The 19,323-nt window shown below is 46.1% G+C and overlaps 1 protein-coding gene across 1 annotated transcript in view; it reads right to left on the reverse strand.

The window, feature by feature from the left end:
- Positions 1-96: 96 nt before the first annotated feature.
- The window catches only part of LOC115642644 (zinc finger protein 345-like), a 62,652-nt gene continuing 43,425 nt past the window's right edge, over positions 97-19,323 (reverse strand). The window contains exons 6-7 of the mRNA XM_030546324.1: positions 3,167-3,922; positions 97-3,082 (exon numbers count right to left, since the gene is read on the reverse strand). Of these exons, the coding sequence (XP_030402184.1) occupies positions 2,488-3,082; positions 3,167-3,922 (1,351 nt within the window). The 3' untranslated portion in view covers positions 97-2,487. The remainder of the gene's footprint in view (positions 3,083-3,166; positions 3,923-19,323) is intronic.

The raw sequence follows: 19,323 nt of genomic DNA on the forward strand, positions 1-19,323 counted from the left end.
AATTATACCCCACCACCTTAATTAGTTTACATCCAACAAATTAATTATATAGCAGACAGAAACAATCACAGAACCAGACAGAGATTATATAGACAAGCAATAGGAAAGTGCAGACTACAGTGATAGAACAACAAAGAAATGAGGATTTCACACCCCAGCTATTGATAAGTGAACTGCTACCGGACAGGATGCTATCATGGTAGAGGTTGTGGATGCTGGTTGCTTAACTATCTGGCCCCCAGGGCAGGATTTTGAGGGTCACCATTACTTTCTCAGCATGCCAGCAACCATCGTTTGTTCACTTAAAATGTGAGCAGGGAGATTCCAACACCGCAGAACTCATGGAGCTCCAGGAAATGTGTAACTTTAGGTCCGGATGAGTGTGTCTAAAAATCAGCTGTGCTGTAGAAGGTCTCTAGGAGTTGAAAGAGATGTGCCATCTCGACCTCCCTAAAGAGTGTCATCAAATATTAATGAAAACTAGGGTTGATAAGTCACATTCTTTGTAGCATTAGGATTGTGGACTGGTCTGAAGTGCCAATTTTAAGACTCTCTTTTCCTATCTCTTAGGTGTTCTGGTCTCTGCATAGAGATGTGGTTTCAAATCCCACTCCTGACATGACCATTTTTTTTTATCTGGAGAAAACAGCCTCACTTCAATCTCCTTTGCAGCAATAGAACATCATTTGCTTAGATTTTCTATTCCAGTAGTTGTGAGAGAAGCTCCAAACCAGGGGGAAACAGTGCCTTTTCTCTTGACTGATCAATTTTTGTCTTCCTTCATTCCATTTTCTCAGATACATCCGTATTTCCCATACATTTTTGTTCAGCGTTCTTTGCTTTTATGAAACTTTAGGGTCATCATTTACTGCCACACAACTGTATTTATGAAGCGAAACAATATTTTTTGGATATTCTTGCAGAAGGAACTGGATACAGGCCTGGATCAGAATCTTTGTTACCAGAGCTAGAATTTCTATTTTACAAGAGCTATTTTTCTGCAGCTATTAGATTTCCAACATTGATTTCATTTTATACACATTTTGAGCATCTATTAAGGATAAATTCAACAAAAATACCACTTCTCTTTCCTTCACATCTGCATCGTGAACGGGAGCATTCCAAATACCATACGATTAGCTAGGAAAGATCTTCTGTGGGGCATGGGTTACAAAAATGCTTCAGGAACCAAATACATGGGCATTTTGCCAAGTTAGAAATCACTTAATGTGGAATTCTCTCCCCAAATCATCTGAGAAAATACTGACTTAAAGAATTGAACTCCAGTGTGATCATATGCACTTCCTTCAGTTTGTTGGGGTTCTGCTGTTGTTCACCATTTCCGAATGGAGATTTTAAATCACTGCTGTTTCTTTGTTAGCATGTGCAGTGAATTGGAGAGTTCTCCACTATTGACAGAACTGCACTTGAACTTTCTCCGTGTCATCATGGAGGGGTGGGGAAAAAGCAAAGCTGAAGTGACAAATGACCATTTCCTAAAGTCCTAATTTCTCTTAAATTCTCCAATAAATCTGAGCTACATCCTATCAAACTGAACTAATATCCAATTGGGTGAGCAAACAGCCTTCAGGAAAGATAGAAACCCACATCACAGAGAGACAGAATACATGACAATGAAAGTGTCAAGAGAAATTCCAGAGCAGGTTACATCTGATTATTCAGAATCAGGACAAGAGATTCTCCCATCACATTCTCCTCTGATCCATTCAAAGCAGCTTCACTCAGCACTCTCTCAATAGTCAGTTACATTATTTACAAAATTGTAAGTATCCTAGCATGCCCATAAAGGGGGACTAAATAGTCCCCTTGCCAGAAGTGGCTTTACCAATAGATGAAACCTGGAATTAAAACGCCAAATAAATACACTATGTTTGGGATCCATTTAAATTCCCCTCCCAGGTCTTTGACACTTTCATCTCCAGTCATAGCGACTCTGGTATAGGATTAAAGAAATCAAAGTATCACCTCCAAGCACAGACAGCTGAGAACTCTTCCTCATATGACACTTTGAGAAGTGGAAGGATAGAATGTGATGAAAATAAACTCTGCACAGAGAAGCCAAAATGTAACAATTCTGGAGTGATGGGGAAGGAGGGAATCTCTGAGTCATCCCATCTCCTTCCAGTGTCACAGAGGCTGAAATGACACTTTCCCCCCCTGCTCCTCTTTATTTAACTATAATATGAAAAATTCCCAATATAACTGCTCTTCAGCACAACCCAGAGCAACGTGAGAACAACTGGCAATGATACAATCTGTATCACTGGTGACTCTAACAATAACTGCAATAGGAGGAATGGTATAAATGTGATGCTCCCTGGTTCCTCATAGGAAGGGCACACTCAAACTACTCATGGGATAATTGAGTTGATAGAGGTTTTTACGGTGTTCATCGCCTTTGCAGATTCTCTGATAGCTAATATGGGCTGAGTGCCAAGAGAAGATTTTCCCACATTCTCTGCTTTCCTAGGTCTTGTCTCCTGTGTGGATTCTCTGATGTTTAGAAAGGGCTGAGCTGCTAGTGAAGGTTTTCCCACACTCACGGCATTCATAGGGCCTCTCCCCTGTGTGGATTCTCTGATGTTGAGAAAGGGCTGATATTTGAGTGAAGCTTTTCCCACACTCACGGCATTCATAGGGCCTTTCCCCCGTGTGGATTCTCTGATGTTTAGAAAGGGCTGAGCTATGAGTGAACTTTTTCCCACACTCATTGCATTCGTAGGGCCTGTCCCCTGTGTGGATTCTCTGATGAACAGAAAGGGTTGAACTGTGAGTGAAGGTTTTACCACATTCATGGCATTCATAGGGTCTTTCCCCTGTGTGGATTCTCTGATGTTTAGAAAAGTCTGAGCTGCTAGTGAAGTTTTTCCCACACTCACTGCATTCATAGGGCCTTTCCCCTGTGTGGATTCTTTGATGTTTAGAAAGGTCTGATCTGCTAGTGAAGTTTTTCCCACACTCACTGCATTCATAGGGCCTTTCCCCCGTGTGGATTCTCTGATGTTTAGAAAGGTCTGAGCTGCTAGTGAAGGTTTTCCCACACTCATTGCATTCGTAGGGCCTGTCCCCTGTGTGGATTCTCTGATGAACAGAAAGGGCTGAGCTGTAAATGAAGGTTTTCCCACACTCATGGCATTCATAGGGCCTTTCCCCTGTGTGGATTCTCTGATGTTTAGAAAGGGCTGAGCTGCTACTGAAGTTTTTCCCACACTCACGGCATTCATAGGGCCTTTCCCCCGTGTGGATTCTCTGATGTTTAGAAAGGTCTGAGCTGCTAGCGAAGTTTTTCCCACACTCAGGGCATTCATAAGGCCTTTCCCCTGTGTGGATTCTCTGATGTTTAGAAACGTCTGAGCTGCTAGTGAAGTTTTTCCCACACTCATTGCATTCGTAGGGCCTGTCCCCTGTGTGGATTCTCTGATGAACAGAAAGGGCTGATCTGTGAGTGAAGTTTTTCCCACACTCATGGCATTCATAGGGCCTTTCTCCCGTGTGGATTCTCTGATGTTTAGAAAGGGCTGAGCTGTGAGTGAACTTTTTCCCACACTCACTGCATTCGTAGGGCCTGTCCCCTGTGTGGATACTCTGATGAACAGAAAGGGCTGATCTGTGAGTGAAGGTTTTCCCACACTCATGGCATTCATAGGGCCTGTCCCCTGTGTGGATTCTCTGATGTTGAGAAAGGTCTGAGCCGCTAGTGAAGGTTTTCCCACATTCACTGCATTTATAGGGCCTCTCCCCTGTGTGGATTCTCTGATGTCTAGAAAGGCCTGATCTGTGAGTGAAGGTTTTCCCACACTCACGGCATTCATAGGGCCTTTCCCCTGTGTGGATCCTCTGATGTTCAGAAAGGGCTGAGCTGTGAGTGAACTTTTTCCCACACTCATTGCATTCATAGGGCCTGTCCCCTATGTGGATTCTCTGATGTCTAGAAAGGCCTGATCTGTAAATGAAAATTTTCCCACACTCACGGCATTTATAGGGCCTGTCCCCTGTGTGGATTCTTCTATGAACAGAAAGAGTTGATCTGTGAGTGAAGTTTTTACCACGCTCACAGCATTCATAGGGCCAGGTGCCTGTGTGGATTCTCTGATGATTAAGAAGGGCTGAGTAATCACATACGTTTTTTCCACACTCTATGCATGTATTTTTTCTCTTTCCAGTGATGATTTCCTGCCTTGTTGTGGTTTCCTTGAGGTCCTTCTGAGTTCCCTGAGAGGAAATACGTTTACCCAATTTCTCTCCTGGCTGGTTTCCTTGCTCTCTTTCTGGCCTGTGCTGAATCTCACAGGATTTTTCCTCCTCATGACTCCTGGACACATTGCTTTTTGTTCTTTGCAATAATGCTCCGTGTTTATCCAGTTGCTGAACATTTTTCTGCTGAGAATTCTGCTCCTCTTTCTCACATGCCATTACATCACCTGCTGTGAAAAAGACAGAAACCTCAAACAGGGATGAAAAGTGAAAAGCCAAAACAAACTAAGTGCTGGAGGGACGTCAAATATAAATCACAAACTGAACTCCCCCATACTCTTCCCCAAAACAGGAGAGAGGAGGGGATCAATTTGGCTTTCAAATCCCATCCAAATTCTCAGGGGGAAGGGAGGAAGCTACTTCCTGGTGTCTGCTAGAATCTACGGGAAGCCATGAGCTATAGTTACCCTGAGGATACGACCCCTGCTGGCAACAATAATGAACTGAGAGACCTCTCAAGGGCTTTGTAGGGCATCCCAGATGTTTTCTTTCAGGCACTTTCACACTCAGAGTTGGTTTAATGTTTCCTCACCTCTGCAGGGAGATCTCACGGTCTGTTTTCCCTCTGAACCCTGCAGGTCTGAGATCCATGGCTCTTCCCCTTGTTCCAGCTGGGAGATCACATCAGGTTTGGAAACTAGAAACCCTGCTCAGATGAAAGAAAAAAAAGGAGTTCCATTGATTTCATCAAACTTTGTCATAAAAAACATTCTATTAATTTAACTTTAATATTTAGTATGACCTGGTGTGCCTGGGCTAGTCCTCACTGAAAATACCAAGACCAGGGCAGGCTGAAAAAGGGAGAGCAGAGGCTCCCCAAACTGGTGGTTAACACAGAAGTTAAACTCACCAGCCAGTCACCAACTGTGCTTCTGATCCCCCACACTGGTTATCGAGAAACTGAAAAAAGAAATCACACAGCCCTCTTTATTGCATTCCAGTTCTCTGACTCCCAACCAGCACCTAGGTCCAGCACAGTGAGAGGTTATTTAAAAACTCTGCTCACATAAACAAAGTGTTCTTCTGACCCCAGAGTCAGCCACATTACCAGGTCAGTATGGGTTTGGATCTTACCCAAAATACTACGATGCCAGCCAATCCTTAGCACCTAAAGGTTTATAAGCAAGAAAGCATCTAAACTAAAGGTTTATTATAAAAGAAAGAAAGAAAAAGGGAGTTGTTAAATGGGAAAGCAGTCAGACACATTCAGAAATCTATACATCTGGTTCTTAGCAGTATTGGTGAGTTTCTGGCTTGAAAGGCTCCCTGGTACACTTCCACATTATTCAGTCCTTTGTTCAAGCCTTCGGTTTGTAGAGAAGTTGCTCCAGAGGTAGGAAGCGGGCTTGAAGACAAAATGGAGATGATGCAGCTGCCCTTTATATTCCTTTTGCCAAGTGGCTTCTACTTCCTGTGTCCCAAACACAAGCTTCACACCACATGGCATGGAAAAGCCTTGGAGTTCTCAGTACACAGTGTGATACAGTGTGGCCACAGGGCAGCAGGAGAGGTTTAGAAGGGAGCCTTATTCCCTGTAGAGGGAAGAAAGTTTGCTATAGATTAACTAGAGCACCTGAAGCCAATTAGAGCACCTGCAGTCAGCCACCTGATAAAAACCCCTGCTCCAATCAGACAGGGAAGGAGTTGGAGCAGAAAGGATTGGTACTGGAGCAGAGAACAGTTTGAAGGGAAGCAGAGGAAAGTTTGGAGAAGCGTTGCAGTGGGCTAAAAAGTCCAAGACCCTAGGTAAGGGGCACCTGACTTGTACAGAGGGAAGGCAGGAAGCCCCCACAAGCTGAAGGGTAGGAGGAGAAAGTAGCCCAGGGGAAGGAACCATCAGTTCAGGTGGTTTACGACTATCCTCAGGGCCTCTGGGCTGGGACCTGGAATAGAGGGCGGGCCCAGGTCCCTCCCTCTCCACTCCCCTCCTCTAGGACACTAGTGGGGCAGTTAATATTCCAATTCCAGGGCAAGAAATGGTGCCCTGGACCCCACGCCCCCCAAGCAAAGAGCATGAGACACATCATAATAGTGCCAGCAATTTGCCACAACAGGCATACCCCTGCATGTCTTGCTGACTCAATAGGTGTATCCTCTTAATCCTTTCAATGGGTTCATTGTATGGCTGATGACCCTGGATGGGCCATCGAACAGGCTGGGCAGTGCTGACACCAATATGTCTAGGGGGTCACTCAGAAACACTACACAAATCTGGAATACAGATATACCCTACATATCTGTAAGTCACAATACAAAGATAGAAACAAGATTATCATACTTGGACACTCATAACATTTTCACTGACTCCTTACATGGCATATATAGCACAATTCATTGCAATTTCATCATATTGGTATTGTAATATAGCATGGCCAGAGGGCAGCAGGAGAGTGTTAGCAGGGAGCCTTATTCCCTGCAAGGGGAGGAAGGTTTGCTGTAGATTAAGTAGAGCACTTAAAGCCAATTAGAGCACCAGCAATCAGTCAGGTGATAAAAAACCCCTGCTTCAGCCAGACAGTGTGGGAGTTGAGGCAGAGAACAGTTTTGAAGAGAGACAAAAGGAAAGTTTGGAGGAGTGCTGCGGTGGGCTGAGAAATCCAAAATCCCTAGGTAAGGGGCACCTGGCTTGTGTAGAAGGAGGGCAAGAAGCCCCTCCACAAGCTGAAGGGCAGGAGCGGGAAGTAGCCTAGGGGAAGGAACCGCCAGTTCAAGTGGTTCACCACTAACCTCAGGGCCCTGGATTGGGACCTGGAGAAGAGGGTGGGCCCAGGTCCCTCCCTCTCCACTCCCCTCCTCAAGGACACTAGTGGGGTAATTAAAATACCGATTCAGAGGCAAGCAATCGCACCCTGAACCTTCCCCAAAGAAGAGAAAGCGTGAGACCCAGCATAACAGTACTGGCAATTTGCCACAGTATTTATAATAATAATAATATAAAGTGTCTCAATTTTATACAGTGTCACTTAATAAACCAGTGAATTCCCAGGACCAGTTCCCCGGGTGTTTGAAGATGCCGACCACCTTGCTTGTGAGGGACTATAATACCCACATATATGTTGGGAACACACAGACACACACTGTGCAAGTCTGTTCCCCTATGTTCACCCTTTTAGAAAATTATGATCAATTTTGTTCATAGTATGTGTCAGGGCTGAATCCCCACTCTGTCACTCGGAGTGCAGAAAGTGCGGGCCCAACAGGATTCTACAAATTAATTTGTGCCACTCTAGACTTGATTAAACCCCCAAAGTTACAGCTTTTCTCTGACCTTGGCTTGGTAAATGCTGCCACCACCCAAATGCAAAAAAACCCCAAACCCTTGGACCCAGGAAGGAGCACTTGAGAATTCTTCCCTCTGGGGCACCCTCAAGCACTTTCACCTCCCCTCCGGGAAAGAGCTGAGAAAGAAAGCAAAGGAAATTAGCTGTGGCTACCAGCTAATCAAACAACACACACAAACTTCTTAGGACACCAAAAATCCAATCCTGTTCTTAAAAGAGGTAAATTTTATTAAAATTGAAAAGGAAAACAGTACATCTGGAACTTAGGCTTTTTGCTTATAGCTTTCTTGGGGGTTCAGCTTAAAGCTTACCAGCAAACAAAAGCATCTGAGACAGCACAGAGGACATCCGAAAGCCAAAATAAAAAATAAACCTGATTGTGTCTGTCCAAACATTCCCTATCCAAATCATTTCTTCTAGGTATGAAAAATGAATTTTCATACCTGCTTCAAGCCTTACACAGCATTGCTACTCTGTGACACCTTCTCCGGAGAACAACAGACAAAGGGAAAGTTACTTTCCCATTTAACAAAGTTCTAGCCTTTCCATTGGCTCGTTTAGTCAGGTGTCCAATACTTTTTTTTTTCCCTTTTTTTTTTTTTAAACCCTGTCGGCTTGTTAATCCTTTAGAGGTAAAGCAAGCAGAGAACTCGCACCAACACGGATTTTACAGCCAACTGGCTGGCTGGGTGTTTATAAAAGGGAGATCTCTTCCCTCCCCTTCATTTATCACTGTATGGCTTGTGAGGTATCATTTGAAAAGACAATCTACTGAATATCCTCCTGTTAAAATGTGTAGCAACACTGTATGTAAAGTTATGAGATTTTACGGTATGAAATTACTGAAAAAGTTGCAACCCTAACCCTAAGTTCCTCAGAGACAGCAAGGCAAACAGCTGGTCAAACAGTCATTCTCCACCAGGGGGAAGGTGTGAAGATGACATTTATATTCCATCATAGGGACACTTCAAGCTCGTATCTATGACAGTCTGTCACCATGACTCAGCTGGGAACTGAAGTTGTTTCTAGTACAAAGGACTGAATTATAAAAAGAGGCGAGGAAAATACATGAGACTCTCTCTCCCCTTTCCCTCTGTTCATGACAACTCCTGAAGAACTGAATGTGGGCGGCAGGGGCAGGTTAGGGGGAGTCCTGGCTGAAAGGAAAACCAGTCTGTCTCAATAGATGGTAAGAGAAAGATTTGTTTTAAATCCCTTTTAGTTTGTTAAAACACAAACTAATGTTTAACTTATCTTGCATTTCTTTTGTAAACAATTCTGACTTTAATGCCTCATTACTTGTAGTCACTGAAAATCTTTTTTTTCAGTAGTTAATAATTTTGTTTCCTTTTTTTATCTAACCAGTGTGTTTGGATTAAAGTGTGTTGGAAACTCCATTTGGAATAAAAAGGCTAGTGCATGGCATTTTCCACTGATGAAATAACAGATTTCATATGAGCTCCCATTGTTCAGGAGTGTGCTGTACAGGGCAAGATGCACATTTCTGGGGGAAGTCTGGGAGCAGAGAATTTTCTGTGGGTTCTCCTGTGAGGTACTGTAATTCAGGAGTTGCTGACTAGCAGCACTCAAAACTGTGTAGCTGGGAGCGAGTTAATGCTGGAGACTGTGTGTGAACTGCCCAGGAGTGGCTGCTCTCACAGTACAGCAGTGTAAAAGTCACCCCAGCTTGGGGAACTGAGGGGACAGAGCTGTTCAACAGTCCAGATTGCACTGTGCTTAATGTCACAGACACTCAATTTCAAAGAGTCTCTTAAAACACACAGAAAGTAAATCCACGTCCCAGAAATGGAAGTCTCCAGAGACAGGGCAAGTCTCCCTGGCACTGCTTCTTGCTGACAAATGGGTCCAGAGACAACGGGAGAGTCCTGGGGAAGCTGGGAACAGTAACCACGGGCTGGTGGGATTCAGTGGAGAAAGGGAACAGGAAGGGCAGGGATATTACTGAATGCAGGATCTCAGCAGTGCTAGATGTCAGGATAACACATATTGCAGCCCATTGGAAAACATAATCCCAAGTATACATATAAAATGATGGGGTCTAAATTAGTTATCTCCATTGATTTATATAAGGGCAATAAGATATTCTCTGTATTATTGTCTATGCCCTTTTAAATAATGCCTAACATCCTGTTTGCTTTTTTGACTTTTGCTGCACACTGCTCGATGTCTTCAGAAAACTATCCACAATGACAAAAAGATCTTTTTCCTGATTAGTCAAATTTTGCCCCCATCACATTGTATGCATAGTTGGGGTTATTTTTTCCAATGTGCATTACTTTACATTTATACATATGAAATTTCATTTGCCATTTTGTTGCCCATTGACTTAGTTTTGTGAGATCTTTTTGAAGTTCATCACAGTCTGCTTTGGTCTTAACTATCTTGAGCAGTTTAGTATCACTCGCAAACTTTGCCACCTCACTATTTACCCCTTTCTCCAGATCATTCATGAATACATTGAATAGGACTGGTCCAAGGGCTGACGCTTGGGGAACACCATTAGTTACTCCTCTCCATTCTCAAAGGTTTCCATTTATTCCTACCTTTTGTTCCCTGTCTTTTAACCAGTTCTCAATCCATGAAAAGATCTTCCCTCTGATAACTTAATTTATGTAAGAGCCTTTGGTGATGGATCTTGTCAAAGGCTTTCCGGAAATCTAATGTCCACTGGATCCCCCTTGTCCACATGTTTGTTGACCCCTTCAAAGAACTCTAATAGATTAGTAAGACATGATTTCCCTTTACAGAAACCATATTGACTTTTGGGGGAGGGACAGCTCTGTGGTTTGAGCATTGGCCTGCTAAACCCAGGGTTGTGAGCTCAATCCTTGAGGGGCCCACTTAGGGATCTGGGACAAAAATTGGTCCTGCTAGTGAAGGCAGGGGCCTGGACTCAATGACCTTTCAAGGTCCCCCTTCCAGTTCTAGGAGATTGGTATATCTCATTTTCTTTTCTCTGCCCAACAATTTCTGTTATTCTATGTGCCTTACAATTTTATTCTTTACTATTGTTTCAACTAATTTGCCTGGTACAGACGTTAGACTTACTGGTCTATAATTGCCAGGATCGCCTCTAGAGCCCTTTTTAAATATTGGTGTTACATTAGCAATCTTCCAGTCATTGGGTACAGAAGCTGATTTAAAGGACAGGTTACAAACCATAGCTAATAGTTCCCCAATTTCACATTTGAGATCCTTCAGAACTCTTGGGTAAATACTATCTGGTCCCAGTGACTTGTTACAGTTAAGTTTATTAATTAGTTCCAAAAACCTCTTCCAGTGACACGTCAATCTGTGGCAATTCCTCAGACTTGTCACCCACAAAAGGTTTGGGAATCTTGCCAACATCCTCAGCTGTGAAGACTGAAGCAAAGAATGCATTTAGTTTCTCCGCAATGACTTTATTGTCTTTAAGGGCTCCTTTTGAATCTCAATCACCCAGGGACCCCACTGGTTGTTTAGCGGGCTTCCTGCTTTTGATGTACTTAAACATTTTGTTATTACCATCTGAGTTTTTGGCTAGCCCTTCTTCACACTCATCTTTGGGTTTTCTTATTACATTTTTACACTTAATTTGGCAGTGCTTATGCTCCCGTCTATATACCTCACCAGGATTTGACTTCCACTTTTTAAAAGATGCCTTATCTCACTGCTTCTTTTACATGGTTGTTAAGCCACAGTGGCTCTGTTTTAGTTCTTTTGCTGTGTTTTTTAATTTGGGGTATACATTTAAGTTAGGCCTATAATATTGTGTTTTTGAAAAGTGTCCATGCAGCTTGCAGGGATTTCACTCTAGTCATTGTACCTTTTTAATTTCTGTTTAATTAATCTTCTCATTTTTTCAAAGTTCTCCTTTCTGAAATTAAATGCCACAGTGTTGAACTGTTCTTCTCACCACAGGAATGGTAAATGTTGTTATATTATGATCACTATTTCCAAGCGGTCCTGTTATAGTTACCTCGTGGACTAGATCCTTCGCTCCACTCAGGACTAAATTGAGAGTTGCTTCTCCCCTTGCGGGTTCTTGTACCAGCTGCTCCAAGAAACAGTCATTTAAAGTATCCAGAAATTTTGTCTCTGCATTTTGTCCTGAGGTGACATGTACCCAGTCAATATGGGGATAACTGAAATCTCCCACTATTACGGATTTTGTTATTTTGATAGCCTCTCTAATCTCCCTTCGCATTTCATCCTCACTATCACAGTCTTTGACAGATGGTTGATAACAGATCCCTATTGTTATATTCTTATTAGAGCATGGAATTACTATCCATAGAGATTCTATGGAACATGTGGTTTCATTTAAGGTTTTTACTTCATTTGAGTTTACATTTTCTTTAACATACAGTGCCACTCCCCTCCCTACCCACCAAGTAGGACCTGCTCTGTCCTTCCGATATCTTTTGTATCCTGAAATGATTGCGTCCCACTGACTGTCCTCGCTCCACCAGGTTTTTGTGATGCCTACTATGTCAATATCCTCCTTTAACATGAGGCACTCTAATTCACCCATCTTATTATTTAGACTTCTAGCATTTGTGTACAAGCACTTAAAAACTTGTCACTGTTTATTTGTCTGCCCTTTTCTGAAGTGTCAGATTCTTGTTTGCGTGAATGCTTCTCGTCTGATCTGGCCCCTACTTTATCCTCTTCCAGCCTCTCTTCCTGACTAAAACTAGAAAAATCTCTATCACTAGATTCTTCTCTAAGACAAGTCTCTGTCCCATCCACGAGCTCTTCTGCAGCCATTGGCTTTCCCCCATCTCTTAGTTTAAAAACTGCTCTGCAACCTTCTTAATGTTAAGTGCCAGCAGTCTGGTTCCACTTTGGTTTAGGTGGAGCCCATCGTTCCTGTATAGGCTCCCCCATCCCCAAAGTTTCTGGAGATTCTAATAAATCTAAACTCCTCCTCTCTACACCATCATCTCATCCACGCATTGAGACTCTGAAGCTCTGCCTGCATACCTGGCCCTGTGCGTGGAACTGGAAGCATTTCTGAGAATGCCACCATAGAAGTCCTGGATTTCAGTCTCTTTCCTAGCAGACTAAATTTGGCCTCCAGGACATCTCACCTACCGTTCCTTACGTAATTGGTGCCTACGTGTACCACGACCACCAGGTCCTCCCCAGCACTACACATAAATCTATCGAGAAGCCTCGAGAAATCAACAACCTTTGCACCAGGCAGACAGGTCACCATACGGTTCTCCCGGTCATCACAAACCCAGCTATCCTTGTTTCTAATGATCAAATCTCCCATTACTAACAGCTGCCTTTGCTTAATGACTGCAGTTCCCTCCCCTGACAAGGTAACCTCAGTGCAAGAGGTGACCCCAATACCATCTGGAAGGAGGGTCCCAATTATGGGAAGGTTTCCCTCTGCTCCCACAGACTGATGTCCTTCCCTGGGCCTGTCATCCTCCTCAATAGCACAGTGGCTGTCTGACCGGAGGTGGGAGAAATCTACAAGTGTTCCGGAAAGCCTTATCAACATACTTCCCTACCTCCCTTAGCGTTTCCAGTTCCAGCACTCTGGCCTCCAAAGCCTCCACGCGGTCTCTGAGGGCCAGGAGCTCCTTGCACCGAATGCGCACACAAGCCACCTGCTCACAGGGCAGGTAATCATACATGCTACATTGAGTGCAATAAACAGGATGGTCCCTACTCTGCTTCTGGGCTTCTGCCTGCATCATCTCCTACAGCTACCTAGGTTAACAACAGAGTTTGTGTTTCAATCAAGAATTTTGTATTATAGCTTAACTGTTTTAAAGACTGGCAAGAGTACCTCGCCCCCTTCCCACTCCCCTTCCAAACTCCCTCTCGAAACTCCCTGTTAGCAGCCCTGTTTGAAAAGCTTCCTGCTTGGTTGCTCACTGCTTTACAAAGCACTCCCCTATCACATACCACTCCACCCCCTGCTGTGAGCCACCCATGGGAGGGGCTGGGAGCACCCCCAGGACCCCAGCCCTGACTCCTGCACCCCCTCCCACATACCCAGCCCTCACACTCCATGCTCTGACTCCTGCACTCCCCTACACATCCTCACCCCCACTCTAAGCACCAAATATGGGAGCTCCTGCACACACACACCCACATTGCCATCTGCACCCCTTGCACCAAATGGGAGCTGCCCCAAGTAAGCACTCCACACTCAAATGTCCTGCCCCAACCCTGAGCTCCCTCCTGCATCCTAAAACCTGGCCAGTCCCTGTACTCCAATCTCCAGCCTGCTCCTGCAACCTAACTCCCTCCCACACCCTGCACCCCCAGCCCTGACTCCTGCACCTCCTCACACCTCCAGCCCTCTCTTTCACTCCTCTCAAAAACACTCCAGTTCCCTGCCCTCCCTGATTCCTGAAACCACCCATAACCCCTTCCCTCTCCAGCCCTATGTCCCTCACACACCCCCAAAGCCCTGACTTCTCCACCCCTCCCAGAAGCCTCTGGCTAACCCTGACTCTTGCCCCCCCACATCCCCACCTGCATTGCTTGCATGAAATAGGAGCTGTCCCAGGTAAGTGCTCCACACCCCAACCACCTGCCCCAGCCCTGAGCCCCCTCCCACACCTTAACTCCTGGCCAGACCCTGCACTCCAACATTTATAATTTTTTTTTTTATAAAGGGTTCTTATCCAAAGCTGTCATAAACAGATAGTAGGGGTTAATAGAACAGAAGTACTTCATCTCTCTTTTGCCTGTAAAGGGTTAACAAGATCAGTGAGCCTGGCTGTCACCTGACCAGAGGACCAATCAGGGGACAGGATACTTTCAAATCTTGAGGGAGGGAAGTTTGTGTGTGTGCTGTTAGTGTTTGGTGGTTGTTCTCTCTGGATTCTGAGAGTGACCAGACGTGCAACCAGGTTTCTCTCCAATCTCTCTGATACAGGCTCTTATGTGCTCAGAATAGTAAGTACTAGGTAGATAAGGCGAGTTAGGTTTATGTTTGTTTTCTTTATTTGCAAATGTGTATTTGGCTGGAAGGAGTTCAAATTTGTATTTTGCTGAAAGGATTTTAATTTGTACTTGTATACTTAGGCTGGGAGGGTATTCCCAGTGTCTATAGCTGAAAGACCCTGTAACATATTTCATTTTAAATTTACAAAGATAATTTTTACTGTTTTTTCTCTCTTTAATTAAAAGCTTTTCTTGTTTAAGAACCTGATTTTTTTTTATTCTGGTGAGACCCCAGGGGACTGGGTCTGGATCCACCAGGGAATTGGTGGGGAGAAAGGAGGGGAGGGGGAGAGAGAGGTTAATTTCTCTCTGTGTTAGGATTACTTTCTCTCTCAGGGACAGTCTGGGAGGGGGAAAGGTGGATTTTACTCTCTGCTTTAAGATTTAAGGAGTTTGAATCACAGTGGTCTTCCAGGGTAACCCAGGGAGGGGAAGTCTGGGAGAGGCAACGGTGAGGGAAAGGGTTTACTTTCCTTGTGTTAAGATCCAGAGGGACTGGGTCTTGGGGGTCCCTGGGCAAGGTTTTGGGGGGACCAGAGTGTACCAGGCACTGGAATTCCTGGTTGGTGGCAGCGCTACAAGTACTAAGCTGGTAGTTGAGCTTAGAGGAATTCATGCTGGTGCCCCATCTTTTGGACGCTGAGGTTCAGAGTGGGGGATTATACCATGACAAAAGCGCTTTACAATAGTTAGTTAACAGTACAAACAATATTTGGAAAGATCATTAAGTGGTGCAATGAGATGCTAAGTGATTTTCAAGTGGTCTGTGGAAAACTCAGACTACAAAAACAATCAAGTACCTCACTTTATCCTCATTTACTTCCTATTACTTATAGGAGGAGGATGAACAAAAAAAAATGAAAAATGGGGGTGGGAGGGAAATGAGAGAATGTTCTTTTTCTTGCCTGTGTCCCAAGGAGGGATCCCTAAAATGGAGCTGAGCACAGGGCCCCACTAACGCTAAATCTGCCACTGAGCTTCCTTCTCTGGATATCCCCAGCCAGCATTCAAGGACACACGGACTGTCTGTGTGATAAGTAACCTGGATGAGCAGCTCTGACTCCAGCAGCCTGCTCGTTACACCCCAAGCATAATTGTGGTCTGGGTGGAGAAGGCTCAGGGTTTGAGAGGTGAGGGGTAGGAAGCTTCTGCTGATTATGCTGCACCTAATCCTCAGTTTTACTTGAGCAAACAGGAGATATTTGACACTGTGCGATACGGCTCCTGTGCTCTGTTCCTAAAGTGTTCTGCAGCAGGGGAGGGTCTCTGGTAGCGTGTGTGTCACTGGCATATTGGGGTGATGCTGAAACAGGGCAAGTAGAGGTGGCATTGTGGGGCTGGCGTGAACCATCTCTCTTCTTTTCCCCTTCCAAGAACTGAGGGGACAGGAACCCTTACCCAGCGAGGTCACATTCTCATAGTTCTCCTGCATGACATCCCTGTAGAGGGCTCTCTGAGTGGGGTCCAGCAGAGCCCCCTCTTCCCTGGTGAAATACACAGCCACCTCCTCGAAGGTCACCGGCCCCTGAAAGAGCGAGAGTCCAACACTCAGTACCTGCTGCCCCACTCACAGTCCCCCTACACATGGGGGACAGGAGCCAAACAGAAATTCTGGGTGGATTGCAGTCAGAGTCCCACCCCCACCCTGCTCAGAGCATCCAGGAAACACCAGGGAGAGGGGACGAAGAGAGAGCCCCTCCGCTCTCCCAGCAGAACCATCACACACCTACTAGCCACTGACTGATTCAGGAGATGGAGCTCCTAGCAGGGTCCAGGGACAGCTCCCTGGTAGGAAGCCCAACACTCTCCCCATGCTGAAGAGTTGGATGTGAAGGCGGGGGAATCTCCCCTAAGACTCACTGGTGGGTGCCTCCTTCATATCTCACATAGCCGCTGGTTAGTCAGGTTGGGCTCCAGCACTAGGAGTCCTGGTCAGTTTTCCCAGCTCCATGGAGCTGGGTTATTTTCTGCTCCACAAACTGGAGCATTTCCACTGCCAAACCTCCTGGGTCTGTTCCCAGAATCCAGGTAATTATTAACTAACTCCTAGCAGGTTAGCACACCCCCGTCCTCCTCCCTTTCTCCACCCTGTGCATTTCCTGCAAACCAGACTGTGCAAACCTTCCCATCTCTGGTGTATCTGCTGTCCCACTCCCTCCTGGAGGAACCCACCAGCAACCTCCTGATAATACCTACCTGAACTGGCTCCTCTGCAGCCATTTCTCTCCCCTGTCCAATGAGAGGGCGAGATGAACTGGAGCAAAACATGGACATTATTCCGCTAGCCTGGCAGGATGAGAAGGGCAGTTGTGAAGATTTCAGAACAGGCTTTAATTCATTTCACAGCATGATTCCCCCAGGCCCTTTCCCTGCAGACAGACACCCTAGCGTCTGCCATGCTGAGAAAGGCTTGATCTCTGTTTACAGTGTAGACCTGGCCCCTCCTGCCAGGCTAAGCCCACAGAGACATGTTTAACCTCCCTTCTCCCTCCCCCCATCCCATAACAAAGTCTCTGAACACAAGACTTAAAAAAAGCAGAATCCAAAGGAGTCACTGTGGGGGATCCCCTCAGACACTGGACCCCACATGCAGCCACACCCCAGCAGGGGGAATATGGAGTCAGGAACTGGAATTTTCCTCTATCTGATTCTCATCTTTTCTACAGGAAAGTGACTCTATCCAGGGTGCAGCAATACATCTTTCTGGGCAGATTAGAGATCTGGAAATCTCTCTCCAAACTCTTCTCTCCCGTGGCCCCTTTCAGTCTCTTTCTCCTTCTATCTCCTTTTCCCTGTCCTCTCTCCCTGCCTGTCTGGTAGGAGAGTCCCATTCCTGGGTAGTTTGCTCTCCCATGGCTGGATTTTATCCTGAAATTGCTAATAGGACGAGAAATGAGGAGGGTCTGTTTGTATGGAGTCATTTTAAGGCCAGACCCCAGCATTTTCCCTTCGTTCCTTCAGTTACTTGGACTGTCTGGCTCAGAAATTAGTATTAATAAGGTCCAGGGCTGCCCTAGGGGGCTAGGACCAGCTGGAGAAATTCATCCCCTGGGCTGGGCAGAGAAGCAGCTTTAATTAAGGTCAGTTCCCAGTACAGAGCCCTGCTGGGGCAGCAGCAGCGGCCAAGCCTGGTCTCCCAGATCACAATGGAGGCTGCAGTGTCTGACCTAGAAAGCTGAACCCCAATATCCTGAGCAGAGAAAGACAGAGCATCTGAGCAGCTTCCCTCCTTTAGCTCTCTGGGGAGAGCAGCTAATGAGAGCCCCTCTTCACAGGGAGAATTGCTGATCTCATTTGCCCCACTCTCCATCTGGAGTCATTCCTTGTCTTTCCATACAGTGACTCTGGATTAACAATGGTCTCAATGACACCGGATTTCAGAAAGAATGAGTCCAGAATTCTGTGGAAAAGACCATCGTGTGGCAGTGCTGACTTCATTCCACCTCCCTCATCCCTCAGATCAAGAACAAGGACTGAGGGCACAAATTTTCTAAACGGAACCAAAAGTTATCAAAAGAGGAGAAAAGCAAAATCTGTGATTTCACACTGACAGCGTTTGATAAGTGGATAGAAAGTTATCACAGTGACAGGGCACGTGACTGGGGAATGCCGGGCAGTGCTTGGAGCCAGGACTCTGGCACAAGTTGATCAGAGAGAAGGATCATGGTTAGTAGAAGTTCCCACAGCCAGGGGCCCACCAGATATTCCCTGGGATGCAGCTCCCTAGAGTCCCCTGGCCAGTGACCCGAGATACCTCTCAAAGCCCCACTAGCCAGGGAAACCCCACCAGACCATGACTGTCAGGTTGGGAATCCTAAAGGGTTCCCCCCTCCAAGGGCCCCCAGCAGCCAGGGACCCATATACTGGGAACTCGGTTACTCACTGCCTGCCTAGGACCCCTCCCCACACCACCACCAGCAGGATCTGCCCTGTCATTTGTCTGGGACCCCCTCCTCCACCCAACAGGACCCCTTGATGCTTTACAGTGGGACTCCTCACTCTGCTTCCCTGGCATTCCCTGACCTAGTGCCAGGTATCCCTTCCCCAAGCTCTGTGCACTGGGCATTGCAACGATCCCAGGAGCCAGCGGGGGAAGCTCAGATGGAGCCCCTGGCACAGAACCAGGCTCCCTCTAACCCCGTCCCACCCCTCCCAAGAGACACCCACCCCCACTGTTCTGCAGCCACCAGGCCCCCAGCGATATCCACCTCCAGGACCCATAGCTTCAGGGAAGGGCATATCACAAACACCACCCCCCAAAACCCCAAACCTCCACAACCCATCAACCTGACTAGGGTAACCCCCTGCCCAGTCACCCAGAGGTCTCCCCCTACCACAATGCCCCTTCAGCTGCAATCTCCCCACACAGACACCTTCCCCGCCCCTGCAACAGTGTTACCTCACAGAGTGTCATAAGTGGCTAGAAAGTTAACCCCAACCCCCTGCTGGCCAGTTACACAGGCAGAGGGAGCCCTGGGGGATGCCTCTTTAACAGGACAATGGAAGGTCTGGAAGGCAAGAAATGTCCATGCCCTGTCACTAGCAAATAATGGTCACCATGGATCCACCCCAGAAGTGGCTACATCTTAGCACTGGAGGAATCAACCCCTCACACAGACCCTTTGTCATGGGGTTGGGGATACCTCTGGACCCATGCTGCACTCAGAGTGATGACCTCATCCCGTGCCAGCTGGAGAAAAGAAAAGGGTCCAGCCAAATCTCCTGTTACCAGCTGGGAACCACTGATCCCCAAACAGGGGGAAGCCTCTGGCTCTGATGTGTATTAAAGATG

The sequence above is a fragment of the Gopherus evgoodei genome, unplaced genomic scaffold (genome assembly GCF_007399415.2).
Source record: "Gopherus evgoodei ecotype Sinaloan lineage unplaced genomic scaffold, rGopEvg1_v1.p scaffold_43_arrow_ctg1, whole genome shotgun sequence".
In the NCBI taxonomy this organism is placed as follows: Eukaryota; Metazoa; Chordata; order Testudines; family Testudinidae; genus Gopherus; species Gopherus evgoodei.